General features: G+C 43.4%; 2 protein-coding genes across 3 annotated transcripts; one reads left to right on the top strand and one right to left on the bottom strand.

The window, feature by feature from the left end:
• Positions 1–2,693: 2,693 nt before the first annotated feature.
• On the bottom strand, positions 2,694–8,945 carry TCEANC2 (transcription elongation factor A N-terminal and central domain containing 2). Its single transcript, XM_075037623.1, has 4 exons — positions 8,829–8,945; positions 7,311–7,448; positions 5,770–5,963; positions 2,694–3,932 (listed from the first exon to the last, which is right to left on the bottom strand). The coding sequence occupies exons 1-4, from the start codon at positions 8,932–8,934 to the stop codon at positions 3,744–3,746; spliced, it is 627 nt and encodes a 208-aa protein (XP_074893724.1). The 5' UTR covers positions 8,935–8,945; the 3' UTR covers positions 2,694–3,743.
• Positions 8,946–9,132: 187 nt separating this feature from the next.
• TMEM59 (transmembrane protein 59) lies at positions 9,133–18,094 on the top strand. Of its 2 annotated transcripts, none has more exons than XM_075037154.1 (8): positions 9,133–9,346; positions 12,006–12,111; positions 14,258–14,352; positions 14,555–14,707; positions 14,983–15,067; positions 15,384–15,465; positions 16,264–16,372; positions 17,136–18,094. In XM_075037154.1, exons 1-8 carry the CDS (start codon positions 9,158–9,160, stop codon positions 17,289–17,291), a joined length of 975 nt encoding a protein of 324 aa, XP_074893255.1. In that variant the 5' UTR covers positions 9,133–9,157; the 3' UTR covers positions 17,292–18,094. The 2 variants fall into 2 exon arrangements, with proteins under 2 accessions (XP_074893255.1, XP_074893254.1); XM_075037153.1 differs by having other exon boundaries at positions 15,381–15,465.
• The last annotated feature ends 415 nt before the right edge of the window (positions 18,095–18,509 follow it).

The following is an 18,509-nucleotide window of genomic DNA, read 5'->3' as shown; positions in this document are numbered from 1 at the left end:
TGAGGGTCCTGCAGGACCCCCTGTGAGTGGGTTTGCCGCAAGCAGACTATAGCAGATCAGATGTTTCAGAGCCAGGGCAGCCTTGGGTTCACGTGCCTGTGCCCTTCCAGACCTTCTGTTTCAAGGGATTTCCAGAGGTCACACGAGCTACAGCTAGTGCAGAACGGCTCCCAGTGCAGGGAACCGGCCGTCCCCGGCCTCCTGCTTTATTCACCAGCCGCACGGCCCTAGTCTCCCCACCGGCTTCATCGCCCAGGGGAGGGAAGGAAGAACTGAGGAGCAGCAAACCGGTTCAGTAAGTAACCTAAATCATAAATAACTGCAGTTGTGCAGGTGAGATATTGCTCAAAGGTGGGGGGGGGGATATCTTTATAGAGTAAAAACTTGATTACTGTCAGGTATTAAGTATCCTGTTGTCACATTCAGCGTAACCCTTTGGGAAAAATGAAGCACTTTTTGGCCTATTGCTTTTTCATTTCTGTTTTTCTATTCCTTGCCCACCTTCCTTTCTGTTTTTTTTCCTTAAAGCATTTCCTTGTTCTTTGCATTCCTCCCATCCTGTGGGTCTTGAGTCCAACCCTCGGGAATCTTTTCCAGTTCCTCCAGACAGTTTTATGCAAAGCTGAGTCTGTGAATGGCTTTAACATCAAGTTGCAAGAGCTGGACACAGAGCTATACGCTAAGGTCCCTTCAAAAACAAGTGGGGCAAAAACATATGAGGAAATTTATAGGAGAGTTTTCTCCTCGTGTGCAGTAACTCTGCATCCCTGAAATTAATTTCCAAATGAAAAATACTTGGCATGTATTGAGAATGAAGTAAGAAAAATCTCTGTAATGCATGCCCTAAAGAGCTGAAGGTATCCAAAATAGATTAAAAAAAAAAAAAAAAATCTCTCTTCCCTGAAGGCTCCTCAGAAAAGGAAGGTGTCAGGGACCAGGAGAGGGCATGGAAAAAAGTCACCTGGAAGAGATGGGCCTGGCAGAGCTTTGCTTAAACCCTGAAACAGTCTGACGGCATAGGACAGACTGAGCTTGTAGTTTGTGTGGAGCAGAAGAGTTCACATGCATCTCTAAGTTGTTCCATGCTATCTGCGGACTTGGGGACGAGCTGGCTGTCCCACGCTAACCCCAGGTGATGTTTGGACAGCCTGTAAGGTTACAGCAAACGGATCTCAGACAGGCCTGCTGACAGCAGCTGGTATCTCTTTTGGCTTGCACCACTTCAAAAGGGATGCACAAAGGAAGAGATGTGGTCAGGTTGTAGTTTTGCTTTTTTTCTAAATACACCTTGAGGACAGGGCTGGCATTCCCCGCCATCTTCCCATTCCTCCACACATTACAAAGAACACAGGGATACTCTGGACCATGGCAGGTCCTTGTTTATATCTATGTTGGTGTTGCTTTTAAATTTTACAGTGCTGTGTCATGAATGGCATCCCTTCCACAGGACTGTTTACTAATAAGAGAGGAAAGAATCATCCACATCACTTTCCCTTCTCTCAGTTGGTTCCCAGGGCTAAACTGTAAAAACAAAAGTGGATCTCGCCAAGTTGCTGTTTTCAGAGTAGACCAGCCATCACTACAGAGCAGTTCACTTTCAGACAGCAATTGTCCTCAGTTGTTACCCGCACTGTGCATCACAAACAATTTTGGTGACTCCTAGACCTGTCTTGCAAACCAGTGCACAGCATGGTGTAAACTGGCTGTGTGTTCAGGTAAGCCAAAGTTCTCTGACTGTATCTGACCTGTGTAGAAAACTTGTCTGGCTTGGCTTTCATTAGAACAAAAAGTTCCTCATTTTCAGGATTTTTGCTTCTCACACATTACCTAAATAGAGAAAACACAGCCCAGCAGCAGCAAGCTGAAAATAAATACTGCTGGTCTTGGCGTTGCAATTCTGGAAACAAAAGCTAGGTTGTTCTTTCATCCTGAGCCCCTTCCATGACAGTCCAAGATAGATGGATTCAATTAACAGCTGTGCAGTTTGAAGCTATTTAAGCGGGAAATGGAGCTGATGACTTGTAAGAAATAAATAGATGGTTTTCACATCTCTTGCTACAGCTTGGTCAATGAGTGTTAAGTCTTCATTGACATATTATCCATATAGTCACCACCCATCTATCTGCCAGTTTCTGTCTCATCCTGTCTTTGACACGCCTAACCTTAACTTTCTGCAAATGAAATGTCTGTATGCCAAAGCATTTGTTTTCAGAAAAGTCAGCTGTTTGAAGATACCTTCACAATGCATACGGGAGAAAAACCAGTCTCGCACTGGCCCAAGCAAACAAGACGTGGTTTAGATGTTTTTAAGAGAAGCTGCAATTAGCTATTTAAATTTATGGAGTTCAACACCTCAGGTAAATTTTGGGTGTTTCTTTAGCTTCTAGTGTCCACAGAAGAAAAAAGTATTTAGCAGGTCCACATAATCAGAGTCAGTCATGTTTTAGGATGAAGCTCTGAATAAAGACTAATTCATAGTTTTCCCACTGCATTATTTGCCCTTAAGTGACTCTTCTGAAATAAGAGTGCTGACCACAACTGGTCAAAAGACACTTCCTTATGGTGTATTAAGACTTCAATTCCCATGACTGTGAATAAGCAGGTTTCACTCACTTGGTTCTGTCTACCCTGATAACTCAGAAAAAGGTTTGTGACCAGTCCCTTGTGTACATACACGCACACAGACACACAGAGAACAGAGAGCACTTTATTACCTACCAGTAGAGAAACACTGTGCCTGTCACAGCTTATGGAGAACAGGATGACTTGTGGCACTCAAGAAATCACAGCAAATATGAGAGGCAAGATTTCCAGTTTTTAATAACTAGAAGGAATTAAAACAATAGTTTGTTGCTTAAATTTGTTTAGGCAATCATTCTGAACCGTGTTCCTTTTGGAGGAAAAAAGCCTTTAAAAGGAATGTTTTCCTTATAACCTAATTTTATTTAGAAAATCCATTTCAAGTTTTTTTTCATGTTACAGTAAGAACTAGCACCAGATTTAAATCATGAGTGAGGTATAGAAGTCTGAGCGAGCTGCTCATTAAGCAGCAGAGGCATTAGATAGCACCTATACTCCAGGGCATTTTGATTTTCAGCCCAGGGCTTTAGAAAATGCCCACAATTGCAGGATGACTGACCCTATGGAATAATGGATAGCAAGTTCCTGAAACCCATTTTGCATCCAACTCTGGAATGCAGCAACAGGACATCACCTGGCTTGGCAAACCAGCTAGCTCGTGCCACAGGCGGGGCCCAGCTACAGCAGATGTAGCTGATTTAGGGTTAACTAGAGTTTGCAGTTATCCACTAGGAATCTGCTCCCATGGACCAATTACCCTGAATTCCCAGTATTTCCCACCAGCACAGCACAGAGCTGGTCCTTTATGTTATCCAGCTGATTACACCTGAAGATCCACATCAGGGATGGAACTAAACTGAGGTATGACAAATGGGCAGAAGTGAGAAACAGGCGAGTCAGCAAGGATGGTTTTGTAGCAGGAAAATATACAGCAGAGCAGGAGAAACTTTTCTTGCAACAAGCCCACACGGATTTCTACCCAGTCAGATTTACAGCACCACTTTCATCATTAGTAGTTCTTGTCTTCAGCAGCCCTGTTCACAGAACGGTGCCAAGTGAGTCACACTGTCAGCACTTCTGCACTCCCCTCATGACAGAAAGGGCTCCCAGTTCCACAGAGATGTAGGCACATGAAGTTCTCACCCAGGATCAAGAATGACACCTTACTTTTTATGGCTCTGTACAAACGCAGGGACAGTGAGCGTGCCAGTCTTGACTTCTGCTTGGATTTCAGGTTTGTGCTTTAATGAAAAGACAAGAGCTCGCACCGTTCTGCGATATGGTGCGCTAATGAGACGGGAAGAGAGATGAAAAGCTTCTCGCTCAATATTTTCAGCCAGTGGGTGATCAATCTGAAAACAGCAAAGTATAAAATTAGATCTTTACATTTAATAAGGAGACCAACTGATTGAAATTGGAGTTTGGTGCTTTTCAGTGTTTCTTCATTAATCAGTTTAGATTCAAGGAAATCTACTTCCCATCACAAGTGTAACAGGAAGAGCAATTTAATTCCACCCTAGCAATTAAGGAACAAGGCAACATGGTCAGTAGCCGGGAACATATCCACATCTCCAGCTGGGTGGCAGTACTTTGCCATCACAACAGGAAACTAATCTGCAACTAGCTTTGGGTATCAAGCTCAACTGCAACTATAAGCTACGCTGTACTGCCTCCATAAAGCTCACTTTTGATCTTGCTGATAGAAGGTACCTTGGATACTATTTTAAACTTGATTCCAACAGCAACTCTAAGACATGCCAAACACTTGGCAACTCTGCCTGGTGCTATAAAGGGAAATGTGGGCTCTCTGTGTGTAGAAGGAGGTGTAATTAAGAATGCAGAAAGGGATTTGCTAAATGTTAATTATGTAGTTATTGCTTCAACATGTGCCAAAACCTGTAATTTAGCACAGCTTAGAAAAAAATCCCCCACCCATCATGAAATGGTTTTAATTTCACTTCTGCCTTTTGTAATGGGGAATCTCCCACACTTTGAATACAGGAGATTCCAGCATGCCAAGTAGTATTCCTCCAAGTCCTTTGCCCACTCTATTTTTGCTACCCATCACTAAATTGCCCCTCTGCTGGGCAGCACTAGAAGCCCCTTGGATCCATTCAGCCCCACCTTCCCTTCTCCTTTTTGTCAGCCTCTCGTGTGTCCCTGCTCCCCATTTGCTGGACCTCTGTGGCTCCCCTGGCTACATACGGCGTTCATCTGCTGCTGTAAGCTCCACCTGCACATCTGGTGGTAGCAGCAAGCTAGCAGGGTATTTTTCCTTGCTGTGCTTTCATGCAAGTCCTGTTCAGAGGCAATTCTGCTTTACCCAATACCTCTCATTTTAGGGTGGTACCGTAGCCTTTATGTCCCACAGGTTCAGACTTTACTACCAGTCTTCTCACCATGCATAGATGTGCCTTCCAAGAACTAAGCTTGACCCAGCAGCCTGACAAAGGTGAGCTCCCGCCTTTCTGAGGCATTCCCACAGCAAACCATCCTTTTGTGCTGCCTCAGTAAGTTGGAGAGGTTGTTCTCATAGCTAGCAAACACGTAGCTTTGAAACTCTTGAGTGCTTATCACTTGACTTGCCATTTAAAGGATAATTAATGAATAAATTAAAAAGGATAATTATTATGGCATTTCATAGATCAAGCAAACTAGTCATTACGCCTTACAGCAAAGCCCCATTCATTTAGTTAAGGATACCTGAGGGATCTGGTATTTATCACCACTTTATATACTGTCAACCTTGCCTCTCTGTTTTTGCAATAGATTTAAATTTACAAATGTTTAATTACTTAAATATGAAACACCCAAAAGGTCCCAGTGTTGCTTTCACAGCTGTTAAGTAGTAGGAAAAACTATGTTCTATTAACTTCCTCTTTCTCAGCCCAACTGCAGTAGCTACACAACTATTCTGTTGACTGGTTATGTAAATGAGAGAAAATACACCTCACAATTAGCATGTTTACTTGGTTAACAACAACAACAAAATTACCTTCCTTGAAAACAAAGTTACTTATAAATAGGGACATGCAGCGAATCGCTGAAAATAGGAACAGATCAGCTGGTCTTGTCCCCACTCTGCAGGCAGGACCAGCTTTACAGTAGCTATGGCTGAAAAAGGTTTGTTTAATTTGTTCCTACAAGGAATAACTCTTTAAGCCAAAGACAAACGGATCTGAACGTCACCTCTAGATCCAGGGCTTCACAAAGCAGCTTCCGTGCATTCTTTCTGAAAGCCTCGGTCTTGGGATCGCTTCTGACCTCTATTGAGGGCTTGTTTGAATGGTCTTTCATGAAAGTTCGCCACTCTGTGTAAATATCTTTGGCAAGGCTGGCCACATCGTGATCTGAATGTTTGCGCATCTTATTCACTGTGTGACCTGGAAAACAATAACAGCTCCTTCACGTTTGGTAGGTGGACAAAATATAATGGACGCCAGTCAAATCATATTGGTGCTAAAGCAGCCATGCACCTTTTTAATTCAGGCAGTGTCAGCAAAACAACCAGAGCATTGACACAAAGACAAATATAAAATTATTAGGAATTAAGACTGAAATTCTCACTCCTTGACTTCTGCAGTGACTGTTGCCCAAGCAATTAGCAAGGAATTGACCTATACATGTGAAAATTTTCTTCCCAAGTCACTGAGGTGTGGAGCAACACTTACATAACACAGGGCTACGTTCATTTTCTACACAGATACTAGATCTGGTGAAAGCTTGTAAGACTTGCCTACAAAGAATGCTGTTTTTAAACTGAAAACCCCTTTAAGGAAACAGTTGTTGCTGGTGATGGCTATAGCATTTTAACACACAAACATCACGGTGACTCCAGGCAGAATCTTTCCAATCGATAGGGCCTGCCAATGCAAAAGAGGCTTTCCTCTGAAAGGAGACAAAAGGGACCCTCTTCCAGCGGGGTATTTCTCTCTGACCAGTAGCGCTGTTGGCCAGGAGATGTCACTGTTAGGCTTCTGTGGCTCTTCCAGCCCAGCCGCGTTCAGGCACGCACGGGGAAAAATCTCGGGAAAAGCCTGAATAAGCTGAACACGGCAAATAAAAGGATAGTTCAGAAGTATGGGGAAAGGGGCAGACCGCATCTCCTTTTCTAAGGCAAAGGGGGCTCTCCGAACAGAGATCCAGCTGCTCTAATGGCAAACAAAGGCCAGGATGCTCTCCATAGCCAGGAAAGGCAGGGAGCAACCATGTGGTCTCACATTATCCCTCCCCCAAGTCCTATGGAAAAAAGCCAGGCACCAGGCTGTGTCATTTGCATGGAGCTGCCCATCGTGCTGGGGGTTTCTCAGTGTGAGGATGCAGTAAGCAGTTTTGGGCCAATCTGAGGAGAATTTCTTGCATGTTCGGAGGATTCAGCCAGGTCAAATAGATGAGCTGTGTCTCAGATGGCAAGACAGCGCTCTGCCGTGCCCCTGACAGAGAGCAGGAGAAGGAATAAGACACAGAGGTGCCCAAGAAGAGTTCTTCAAAAATTTGACCACAGAAGTGGTGATGCAGTATTTGGTAATAAGCAGGCAACCTGGGAGGAATTAGAGGACAGCTGACTTTTTCAGTACAAGCTCTGAAAACTGCAGGCTGGATATCAACAATTTTTTATTGGCAGCTACACTCATTTCTTAAAAAGCTTGCAAGCTAGTCTCTTTTGTACTGACAAGCCAAGCAGACACAAGACAACCCAATATCCACAGTCTAAATCAGACAAGATGTACCTATTTTTGTTGAAAGTAACACTTCCTTGGAAGGTATTTTCTTCTTCAGCTCCTCCAAAGCTTCGATCAGATTCTCTTTTGGTTGCCCAGGAAGCTCAAGCATAGACTTCCATCGTTTTATGTCTTCCACAACCACAACTCTCTGGAAAAGAGAAAAGCCATTAGGGAAGTGGAATATTCTTATTATAAATAAGGACACTGGCTTCATCTCTGCTAATGGGGCTGTTATCAACACATGAATTATTGATTATGGTATGAACCAGAGCACAGAATACATGATGGCCTGGAATGATGGGTACTTGCTTGAGATTGGCAGCCTACTGCAAATCGAGACTGAAGTAAATAGAAAGCAAAGCAAGATGCTTCACCTTGGTCTGCCAAACTCTAGGGCACGTAACAGCAACTGTCTGCTAGAATAGAAGTGTTCTGAATTTCAGGAGTCCGTTGTATAAATGTGTCTTAATAGAAAAAGGGATTAAGAGGGAGGCAGCTAATTATCTTTAGCAGCCTGGCAGAATCTGAATCCTGCTCAGATTTGTTTTAAATTTAAAATAATGCCAGCAAGGAGAGAAACAAAGCATTAGGGAACATGAACACAAACTCAAGTACACTGGACATTTGCAGGGTTTCTCGCCCTGTTTTTGCCACAGACCTTGACAGAACAGACTGCAAACAGCACGAGTCTCATATTTTGGACAGTGAGGCATCTTACAAAGATTCAGCGGTGGTCAGACAGCTGGGGTGCTTTACGCACCATTCTTTGGCTTTCTGCCTTACACTAATAAGGTCTCTGGTGCAGCAAACGTTTTCCTGTTGTGCTTCTACAAACAGGTGGCAAAGAGGTGCTCAGCTCTTACGCATGTCTTGCGCAAGACCATCATGCAACCAAGTGAAGGGCTCTCCTTGCTGGGGAGAGAAGTGAGCCAGCTGGCAGTACTGAAGCTGGTGGTGTCAACTGGCTGTACTTGAATTGTGCGCCCAGCCTGACCCTATACCACACGAAACGTGCAGGAAGGAGCATCTAGCTTAGGAAACCCCTTTCAACGCAGCAGAGCCCTCTGCACCTTTCTAACTTTGCTTCCCTGTCCTCCGTGAGGATGCCACCTCGACACCGCAAAGATTTCGGTGAAGAGCTGGAACCACCGGTGGTTTACAAAACGTTCTTCCCGCTTTCGCCCCATCTTGCTCAGCTCCGTGCAGAGGCAGGATGGCAGCCTGGCAAAGGCCTGACACCCCTTCTTCCCTCCGAGGCGCCGCAGGGCCAGCCCGGTTCCTCCTGGGGTGCTTCTGCCACCCCTGCACGCAGCCTCTGGGGAGCAGCGTGGTCCTGCCCCAGCGCCAGGCCTCACCTCGAAGGCTCTCACCTCACCTCGAAGGCTCTCACCTCACCTCGAAGGCACAGGGCCCCGCAGCAGCAGCACCCGCTGCCGCGGGGTGAAGACCTCCCCTCAGGCCCGGGAGACCGGGGCGAGCTGTGCTACCCTCCTCCCCACCACCACCACCCCCAGTACCGGTGACCTGCCTTGAGGGACTCGAGGGTGACCTGCCGGTAGGCGCGGGGGGCCGGCCCGGCCCGGCGGGGGCTCTCCGGGCAGCGGGCCCTGCGCACCACGAACCGGTCCATCCTCTCGCCAGCCCTCCCGGAAGCCGCTGCCCCGCCCTTCCCGCCTTGTAGTTCCCGCCGGAGGGGAGGCCCTATGGGATGGCTGGGGCCGCCCCGCGCCGCGGACTACATTTCCCAGCAGGCACCGCGCGCGGTGGGGGGGGGGGGGCGGTTAATCTCGTGATAGTCCCCCGGCGGCCGCTGCCGTCAGTGGCGGGGTGGGGGGGTCTGCGGGAGGAGGAAGATGGCGGCGCGGCGGGGCGGCCTCCTCTGCCTGCCTCTCGCCTTGGCGCTGCTGGCGGGCGGCAGCAGCGCTCGGGGGGCCGGGCCGTTGCCCGTCGCCTCGTCCGAGGCTTTTGACTCCGTGCTGGGCAACACGGCGTCGTGTCACCGCGCCTGCCAGCTGACCTACTCCCTGCACACCTACCCCAAGGTACGGGCGGGCCCTGCCTCACGGCTCTCCCGCCGCGGCGGGCCCCTTCCCGGGCTCGGCCCCGCTCCCCTTCTCCCTCCCTCCCCCTCCCCGGGAGCCGTCCTGCGGCTGGCGCGGCCGTCCCCGGGCCTGGCCCTCGGCCCTCTCCCCCTGCAGCCCCTCGTCGTGTCTTTTGGCTTCTTGTGCTGCGGAGTGACGGGACGCCGCCGGGATTTTCTCGGGCAGGAGCCTTTTCCGAGGCATGTCCCCGTGCGTGTGTTCTCCAGCGGTGTTGGACGTGTCTTTAAGCAAATATAAACCTGAAGGAAGCTCATGCTCGCAGCGCTGAGGGGCAGTCAGCAGCCCTGCTGCTGCTGCTGCTGCGGTTCTTCTGTGGCGTGTCTCGTCTGGCTTAGGTTTTTGTCCCCTCAAAGCAGAGGATGCAGTCCCTTCTCTAAAGATAGATCCTGCGTTTTGAAAATAGATGGTTAGGCTGCAGCTTGCCCAAGAAGCGCTGCTTTCAAGTATAGCTTTGTTAGTGCTGGGTACCTCTGTGGGTTTTGGGGGATTTGCTGCTTTTTTTTTTCCTCCTGTTCCTAAAGAGGCAGCTGTAATTTGGCTTAGGCTGTTGTATATTTTCAGGCACTAAAACAGTGCTGTGTTGACAGGCCAGAGATCCCAAGTCAGGGCGCCAGTGTGACACTTGGATGTTGAAGGATGAAGCGTAAATGATGATAAACGAGTAGCTTGTCAGAACCTTCAGTCTGTGTTTTGATTCACTTGCATGGAATTTTTTTCCTCTCGTGATAAAATACTGAAATAGTATCTAACGGGAATCTAATTTCATACTCCGGAGTTTGCTGTTGGTTCAAGCTTTGTACAGCTTTGAACTACTAGCTTGAATTTGGAAAGTCTAGTACCAAAAATCTCATTTTTCCCAGTTCTTTCGTGGCAATATACTTCATTATCAGCTGCAGCTATGTAGCAGGTTGAACTCCAAATGATGGGAGCTCTTAGCCCATCTTTGAGATTTCACACGAGGGCAGCAGGCAAATGGAAGCGGTGATAATGTTAGGTAATAGGGCTTTGTCTGCTTTCATGTGGAACTTAAATCGGATTTTGTGATCCTGTAGCTGGTACTGGTATCTTGGGGAGAAGTAACAGGGAGTTATGTGGAATACAAGTAAACTTACATCTGTACTTATGGCATGTTTTGGTGCTTACGTGTGACGATAGTGAGGAGAAAGAACTAAACATGAGAACTTAGGACTAAACATTATCCTAATATATTTCCATACTGTTTTGGTGCAATGCTGCTCTTGTTTCTATTATAGGACTCGTTCAAGGAAGGCTGATTATTTCTGTGCTTTTTACTGTACTTTTGAATTCTTTGTTGTGTGTTGTTGGAGCTGTCGAATAATATGCTCATCTCTTCCATCACATTTAGTCATTTTTCGATTTGTCACAAAACTACCAGTTGAATCGAAGGAAATTGTTGTCATTGGAAAGTAAGACAAGCTTCATTGAGACCTCCATGGAAGACTGCCATAGAAATCTGTCTCCTAAAGCTAATTCTGTCTGGATATCAAATTATGAAACATGTTTTCTGCAGTAGCATAACTATATTAGCCACCTTGTCAGTGTTGTTAGAGTTAAGTTTCAATTTACATTCACAGTTTTCTACTTTTGTGCCTTTAAAGCATGTGAACTTGTGCTCTCAGAGACAAATAATGGCCAGTTAATTTACAATAGGTTATACAGTAAGGTGTGGTATGTTTGGTTTTTGTTAAATTAATGCAGAGTCCGTTTTCCACCTGTACAGCAATTGGCTGCTGTCACTTGAGTTGTTATATGGTTAGTGGTTTTGATGGGTCTGATTCACGATAGGGTGTGTTCATAAGTAGGAGCACTCATGTAATACAGGCTGTCTTTAGTTCTGCAACATGGAGAGCACTGTATGTGGAAAGTGGACATCCATCCCTCTGGTATTGTGGACAGAAGAAATACTATGTGTAGGTTTTCTATATTTGCATAATTTTAATAGTTGCAGTGAGGAAGCACTCTTCCCCTTCAGTTCACTATAATGAATAAAAATGTGTGTGTGGAACTGGTTTGGCAAGTAAGCAGTTAACCAGGGTACTGGTATAGTACATCAGAAGGTAATCTCTTATTTCTGCTGTAGTTCTGATTACAGTCTGGTAGATACATTTTAACAGGCTGTCAAAATTAGTCTTTTTTTTGTCCTTTCCTGTTGGGTTCTATGTGTTTAAGTTCTGAGATGGAAGACTACTCTTTGTAGGATTAAACACCAGTAAATCTTTTACAGCAGTATATCTTGTTTTTAAACCCAACACTTTTTAAAAAAATGCAGTGCAACTTTGGTTGTGAGTTGTAGGACTGGAATTACAGAATAGAATTTGCTGTTCCAGGTTTGCCCCACCACAGAATGAAGAGCCCTGAAATAAATCAATAGGTATGTCAGTGTTAAAGCGCTGTAGCTTGGTTTTATTTCAGATCATCCAGAATGTCATGTTTAGCTGGCTTCTAGGTCTAGTGGAGGGAAGGAGGATGGTGCTGTGGTGGGTGGCTTTTTTATAGCACTTCCAAAAAAAAAAGTATTTGTTTTCTGACAATTTATTCTTGAATTGAGGGATGCAAGCCTTTTCTTGTGCCTTTCCAGGAAGAGGAACTGTACGCGTGCCAGCGAGGCTGCAGACTCTTTTCCATTTGTCAGTTTGTGGACGATGGCATTGATTTGAATCGAACCAAACTGGAATGCGACTCCGGTAAGATTTCAGTACTCCTACAACATCCCGTAATGTGGAGACATAACAGAGGGAAGAGCAGGAACGTCTGAAAAGGTGTTGTTAAATTGGTAGGATTACTTCAGTTGCTTTCTGGTTTTGTTTACAATTTCTTAAAGTTTATGTACAGGATATTTAAAAAAAAAAATCTTAGGGAAAGGTTGTCTGTTCTCTGCGAGTTTCTCTTTACCTGATGCTTAGTGTTGCTATTTGCCTGAATTTCTTAAGTATCGTCAATCTCTGTAAATAAATTAGAAACACTTCATTTTACTATAAACAGTTTGTCATAGAAAACACAGATGGCTGGGAAAAAATCCTTTCCTTTCCTTTAATAATTCCATGTGACAATCAGTCCCATTTACAATTCCTGACAAACTTTTATATACAAGTGAATTGTTCAGAAGAGTAAGAACACAGATCTTAATGTGCTGTCTGCCTTGTAACTTGTGGTCCAGGCTACGTCCTGAGGTTTACCTACAGCTAAACTCTTGGGAATGAGGTACGTGTTTTGTTTGAAATAGGTCATTAAATATTGGTGACTAATTCTCTCAGTTACCTGTGTTAGAGCAAAAATTTCACAGTGAAGATGAAATATGTGTACTATAGGCCAGTTAATACTGGTTTTGGAATTGTATAGAACTTTCATCCAACAATATTGAGGCGGCTGATTCACAGTTTTAGTCAGAGATTAAGTGGGACATAACCACCCAAAGCAGGAAAGGTAGGAGCTCTCCGTCTGTATTTCCGATAGAATTAAGCACCAAGCCAGCACTCAAAGGAGGCTTCTATTCTCTCAGTACCTCAAAAACAAGAGGGCTAGTGGATAGCACAGAGAGCTGATGGAATGTACGCAAATTGAAAGCCTGACATGCAGAGATGCTAATGTGATACAAAACTGCATTAAATACTCTAGAAATGGGCTAATGCTCTAGTCTGTCATACACTGTGACTAGCTGTGATGCAGCATGTCAATCTAGTTGTCAAACCGCACATTGAAGAGTGCCATAAAAAAGGGTAATGTAGCAATAGACCACATGTAGAGGTAATTGAACAGTTGCTTACTTTCTGGTTTAACTCTCCTTCCTGAGGCTGTTGTCTTTTTCTGGCTTATGTTCTGTAATCTGTTACACTGGTTGGTGCCCTGACTAAGTATTCTATGTTTGGCAAGATACATCTTGGCTGATCTGCTCGATTCTGTCTTTGGATGCTTCTTTATGCCTGCAAACACTAGTTTGGTGGCAGTTTTATCATTGAATTGCTGTTCAGGTGCTAGGAGCTGAAAACTGAAGTGCTTAGCTGCTGATGCCCTGATTCCTGACAGCTTCTTAGCCTTTATGATGGTCCGTTTGTTCCTGCGGAAAACTGGGAGAGCTACTGTCCTCTGTGTTGCTACTTGGTTTGATTCTTTAGTTCAGGTTGTACTGCAACATTGTCCACCTAAGCTTTAGAGTTTTGGGGAAGAGCTATGCCCATGTATTGTCTGCCTGATTTCTCCATGGGCAGAATAATCTAAATTATTCTCTCTGAATAATTTAGATTTCTTGGCCTTTATGATCTCTAGTGAACAATTAATAGAACCTATCTGTAAAACAAAGAGTGGGCTTAATTTTTCATTACAAAAATATTCCATAATACTTTCAATGCAGTTTCGGTACTCCTCACCCTAGCAGGAAAATGCTCCTTTGGTTTTCCTGTGATACCATGACTTGTGTTGTTACCTCAAAGGGATTTAATGGACTGATGGTCCCTCTATTCTTTTTAGGACTCCACCTCTGTTCTCCGAGGTAAAAATTCATGTTTTACTTGATACGTAGAGGAAAAACTAAAGTGGTAGTGGGAGGATCAATGAAAACTTGCACCCCTGAGATTGGCCAGGGTAACATTTCTGATCGATTGCTCTGACTGCATTCAGATTTCAACTACTTCATCTGCCTAAGCTCCGATTCCTTAACCTTCATTAGACCTCAGAGCAAATGCTACCCTTGGAGTGATTGCCATATATTTTCCTGCAAATGGGATTGTCAGTCCTTTAGCTGCTGCTTTGTTTCTGATCCAACTTACACTGAAAATGTTTTCTTAACTAAAATGCAGAATTTATCTTCTCATTTGGGGAATTTCTTCCTTGCAGCCTGTACTGAAGCATACTCCCAATCTGATGAACAATATGCTTGCCATCTTGGATGCCAGAACCAATTGCCATTTGCTGAGTTAAGGCAAGAGCAAGTAAGTAGATGACATGTTTTTCAAATACCACCTACTTGTTTTCTGTTCAGTGTGTGTCTTTGCTTTTTTAAATTTCTTCAGATGGAAAATAAATCTTCCTAAGGACTGAAATCTAGATATGGGGCGAGGGGTGAGCAAGAACATGACTTCTGTCCTTTTCACATAGAAACAAATGGAAAACCAGTTAACGTTGTGCTTGCAGTTAATGTCCCTGATGCCAAGAATTCATCTCCTCTTTCCTCTGACACTGGTGAGATCATTCTGGAGTGACATGATGGATTCAGCACAGAGCTTCATAACATCCTCGTGGACTTTCTACCTTCAAGCAGATGATGGCAAGATTGTCATATTCCAGGTGCTTGCCTTTTTCTTTGAGATTAAGGTGTCCTGGCTGCTAAATGTTTAACTCTGCTCCTTCGAGTCACAGGAAAGACTATAAAGCACTATCAGAAGTGTTTAGTTTTTGCTAGTATTTCACTGCCTTTAGGGTCAGCATAAGGGGGGAGCAGAATCAAACTTAAGTGAATGGTGCATGTCTTAAGGTTAACTTCCGTATTAGTTCTGAAAAGGTAAATGATAGATCAGTGGAAGCTTGCTAGAAGGATCTCCTAACTCCTTATTTTCTTTTAGTCAAAGCCAGAAGTACAGTATGTTCCACAGCTTGATCAGGAAACCAGAGATACAAGAGGATCCTTGTCGCTGAGTAAAACAGCCTGTAAGTTGTTCTTTGTGCTCTGGAACAGCAAAAGCAAATGTTCCCTGTCATAAAAAAAAAAAAAAAAAGGTTGCAGGTGGCACATGAAAGCAAATTTTTAGCAAGCTGAAATATAATTGTTTGCCATGTAGACTGCACTATGTACACTTAGCAAAGTCTGTGGTGGAAACCAAGCTCTGCTGGAAATAGAAACGTGCAAGCTAGGGCCATTTTAAAAGCTTCCTTTTATGCTCTCTGTATAGACAAACTGTGTGGTGTTTGGGTCTTCTCTTTTATTGCTTTCCCAAGTGCTGTTTCTGCTGTTGTATTTCAGCAGACCTACGTCCAGGAAGTTCGCAGACATACCGAGGACTTTTTGAAGAGCGAGAAAATGACAGCTTTTTCAAGTGTCTTTCCGTGTATGTATATTCAAGAATGTTTGTACCTAGTAAGGAGGATAATGGCCTTTGCTCTGTGTGTGTGTGTATGGGGGCACTAGTGCAAGATCTCAAAAGTGCTACAAGTCTGTTAGGTTCAGGATGCATAGCACTTAAAATTGTGTATCTGACTGTTATTGCTACTTTTCTGTGCTGGCCCCATTTGCAGGCTATTCTGCCAACTTTGATTCTCCTTTCCATTTCAAGTGAACGTCATAATTTCCTACGCTGTTTTTTGAGTGTGTTCTGTGAACTGTTTAAACAATACTGTGTTTTGCCTGTTCTTTAGCTCTGGATATGTTTCAGGACAAAGCACTTGTTTTATATTTTGGATTGGGACTGTCTGATAGGAAAGACACTTAACAGTGTCTGTCTCATTTCCAGGCTGAAAATACCCAGTATCTCTTTATTAAAGATTTGCTGAAGATCAGCGTGTTGGTGGTTCTTTCCCTTACTCTAATTACTTTCTCCTTAAAAGTTTACGCAGGAAGGGTCAGTGAATTGCATCCCAAATGTGTAACAGAAAAATCTGTTTTTAAAACTGTAAGTGGGAGGATGCTTAGGGCACAATAAACAGAATCTAGCGAGTCTTCTGTGTCTTTCAAGTCAGATACTAAATAGGCATTAGAGTACCCAGGAGTCTGAAGTGGGCAGTGTAGCTGGAAGAGCTAGAGACTAATGACTCAGCAGGAAATGCAATCAAAATTGAGCCGAACTTTTTAGAGGGTCCATTGTCTTGTATTCAGTATATGAAATCTGGTAACATTCTTTTCATTTCAGAAATTCCAGTTGGATTTTAACTACTACGCTCGTCCTGTCAGTGTTGGTACTGCTCTGGATTTGTTGCGCAACTGTAGCTACAGCTGTAGAGCAATATGTTCCATCTGAGGTACTACTATTTTATAACTTACAATATTTTGAATTTATTAATTTTATTACTTTTATGTTACAGCTGTCTAGAGACTAAGAAACATTTGGGGGGCATCAGCTAGAAAGAGGGTTTTTTTATTTTGCGGATGTGATTAGCAAAACAATTTTGTTATTTAAAAGTTGATTTTATAGCTGAACAATTCTTGCTTATTCCTGTGGCTGATTGGTGCTCTGGACCTTACTCAGGCAGCCCAAATATGATGTCTTTTGGTTTGTAGCACTCTCCTCTTGACAACCTTCAGATTACTCTTAACAAATGGAGGCTCCTTCTAATTTCTCTGGGAATAAAGCTATACTGAGAGTTGGATGGTGTAGGTGGAACGCAGTATGGATTTAATCCAGGAGCATCAATAGTGAGGACAGAAGTGACAGCATATTATCTGTGAGCACAGAGTCTGATCAGAGGGGAACTGGCTGAACTAGCATCCCTAGTGCCCAGCGAGGTTCCCCACACTTCTGAAATAAGCAAGGCTCACAGTATTTGCATACTAAAGGAGCTGTTACACAAGCACTGTATCTACTGTTGTTCTGGCAGATTTAATACATTTTTGTTGGACTCAAATCTAGTTCCAGCCATGAATTTCAGATGTTACAGAAAACTGGGTTAACTTCTGTTGAAGGACTGCAACCGTCAGAACTAGGAATGTAGTTGCTTAATGAAATGCATTTTATTCACAGTACGGAGAGTCTTTGTCTTAAAGTAAATTGTTTAAATATTTCAGAAGCTGAGCATCTATGGAGATTTGGAATACATGAATGAACAAAAACTGAACAGATACCCATCCTCTGCACTTGTTGTGGTTAGATGCAAGACTGAGGAACATGAAGAAGCAGGACCTCTTCCTACAAAAGTCAATCTGGCTCAATCAGCAATTTAAATAAGTCTTCAGTGGATCCAATAGACTAATTCTAACAGAGCTAGCAACTCCTGATTGTTTGTGGTGGTTCTTCAGATAAGAAGCTTAGCAGCCAGTCTTTAAATGCAATTAAAGTTACAGAATCAACAAATGTCATGGGATTTTGTTTTCAACTAGTAGTGAAGATTCAGACATCTTGAATTTACGTTTGTTTCCAGACATAATCACTTCTTACTGGTGTTTGCTATGTGTCTTTTTGCTTACAAAAGCTGTAAGCATGCTTTCCATACTTCTGCCATGACACTTTCAAACTTATTTGTGTGTTCTAGGATGTAATGTGTACATTCAGAGTTAGCTTTGTAAAGGTATAAGAAATTTTAAGTAGGCAGGAAATGCCTTTTTAGTGTTGCACTTTCTGTTGTAGTTAAGAGAAAATATTATAAAATTATCTGCTGAATTTTTGTACTTGTTAATGTCCATGCACAAACAGCCCTGTCTCTAAAAATAGAAATATATTTTTTCTACAGCGTGGCAATATCCAAGATGGAAAGCATTTGTGAGGTACTGTAGGCTAGAACTCAGTTTGTGAAAGATGTTAAAGCTTATGGACATATTCCTTCACACACAGAACATAACATGGTCAATTATTTTGTCAACCTTTAGCCTTTAAATCTTAAATTGCTTGTAAAGTTAGCGCCTGTGTTTTCTGAAGAAATTCTACTTTCTGTTCTTGATTAACTATTCTAGTCTTGTAACTTCATTTACAGAAACAAGTTGATTCCTGAGAAATGAGAACAGACAAATAAAATTGACTGTATAGAAAATGTTGACTATATAGCTTTTTGCTATGGTTAATTATTGACCACAACGTACTCAGTATGAAAGCCTGTCTGGAGCATTCCTCTCATGGGCAATGTGACCTGATTTTGCTACATGATTCACTCACACAACCACAACGTACAATGTCCCTCAAATTTCCAATGTATTTTTTGCAGCTCTCCTCTTTGAGGAGATTACTATATGCTGGTTCCCATAGCATTGACAAGTTGGGGATGTGTGTGGTTTATTTTAAGGTCTCTTAAGTGTTTGAAAGCTGGCTAGGATGCATGATCTCTCATCATCATATTTTGTTGATTATACAAAACCGCCTTGAAGGTTTAAACAAACAAAAATATTCAACACCTCTTTAGGTTTTGAATTCTGGTGAGAACTGTAAAGGTTCTGGAGGACATAGTATAG

The sequence above is a fragment of the Buteo buteo genome, chromosome 10 (genome assembly GCF_964188355.1).
Source record: "Buteo buteo chromosome 10, bButBut1.hap1.1, whole genome shotgun sequence".
In the NCBI taxonomy this organism is placed as follows: Eukaryota; Metazoa; Chordata; class Aves; order Accipitriformes; family Accipitridae; genus Buteo; species Buteo buteo.
This window is presented reverse-complemented; position numbering and strand designations above follow the sequence as displayed.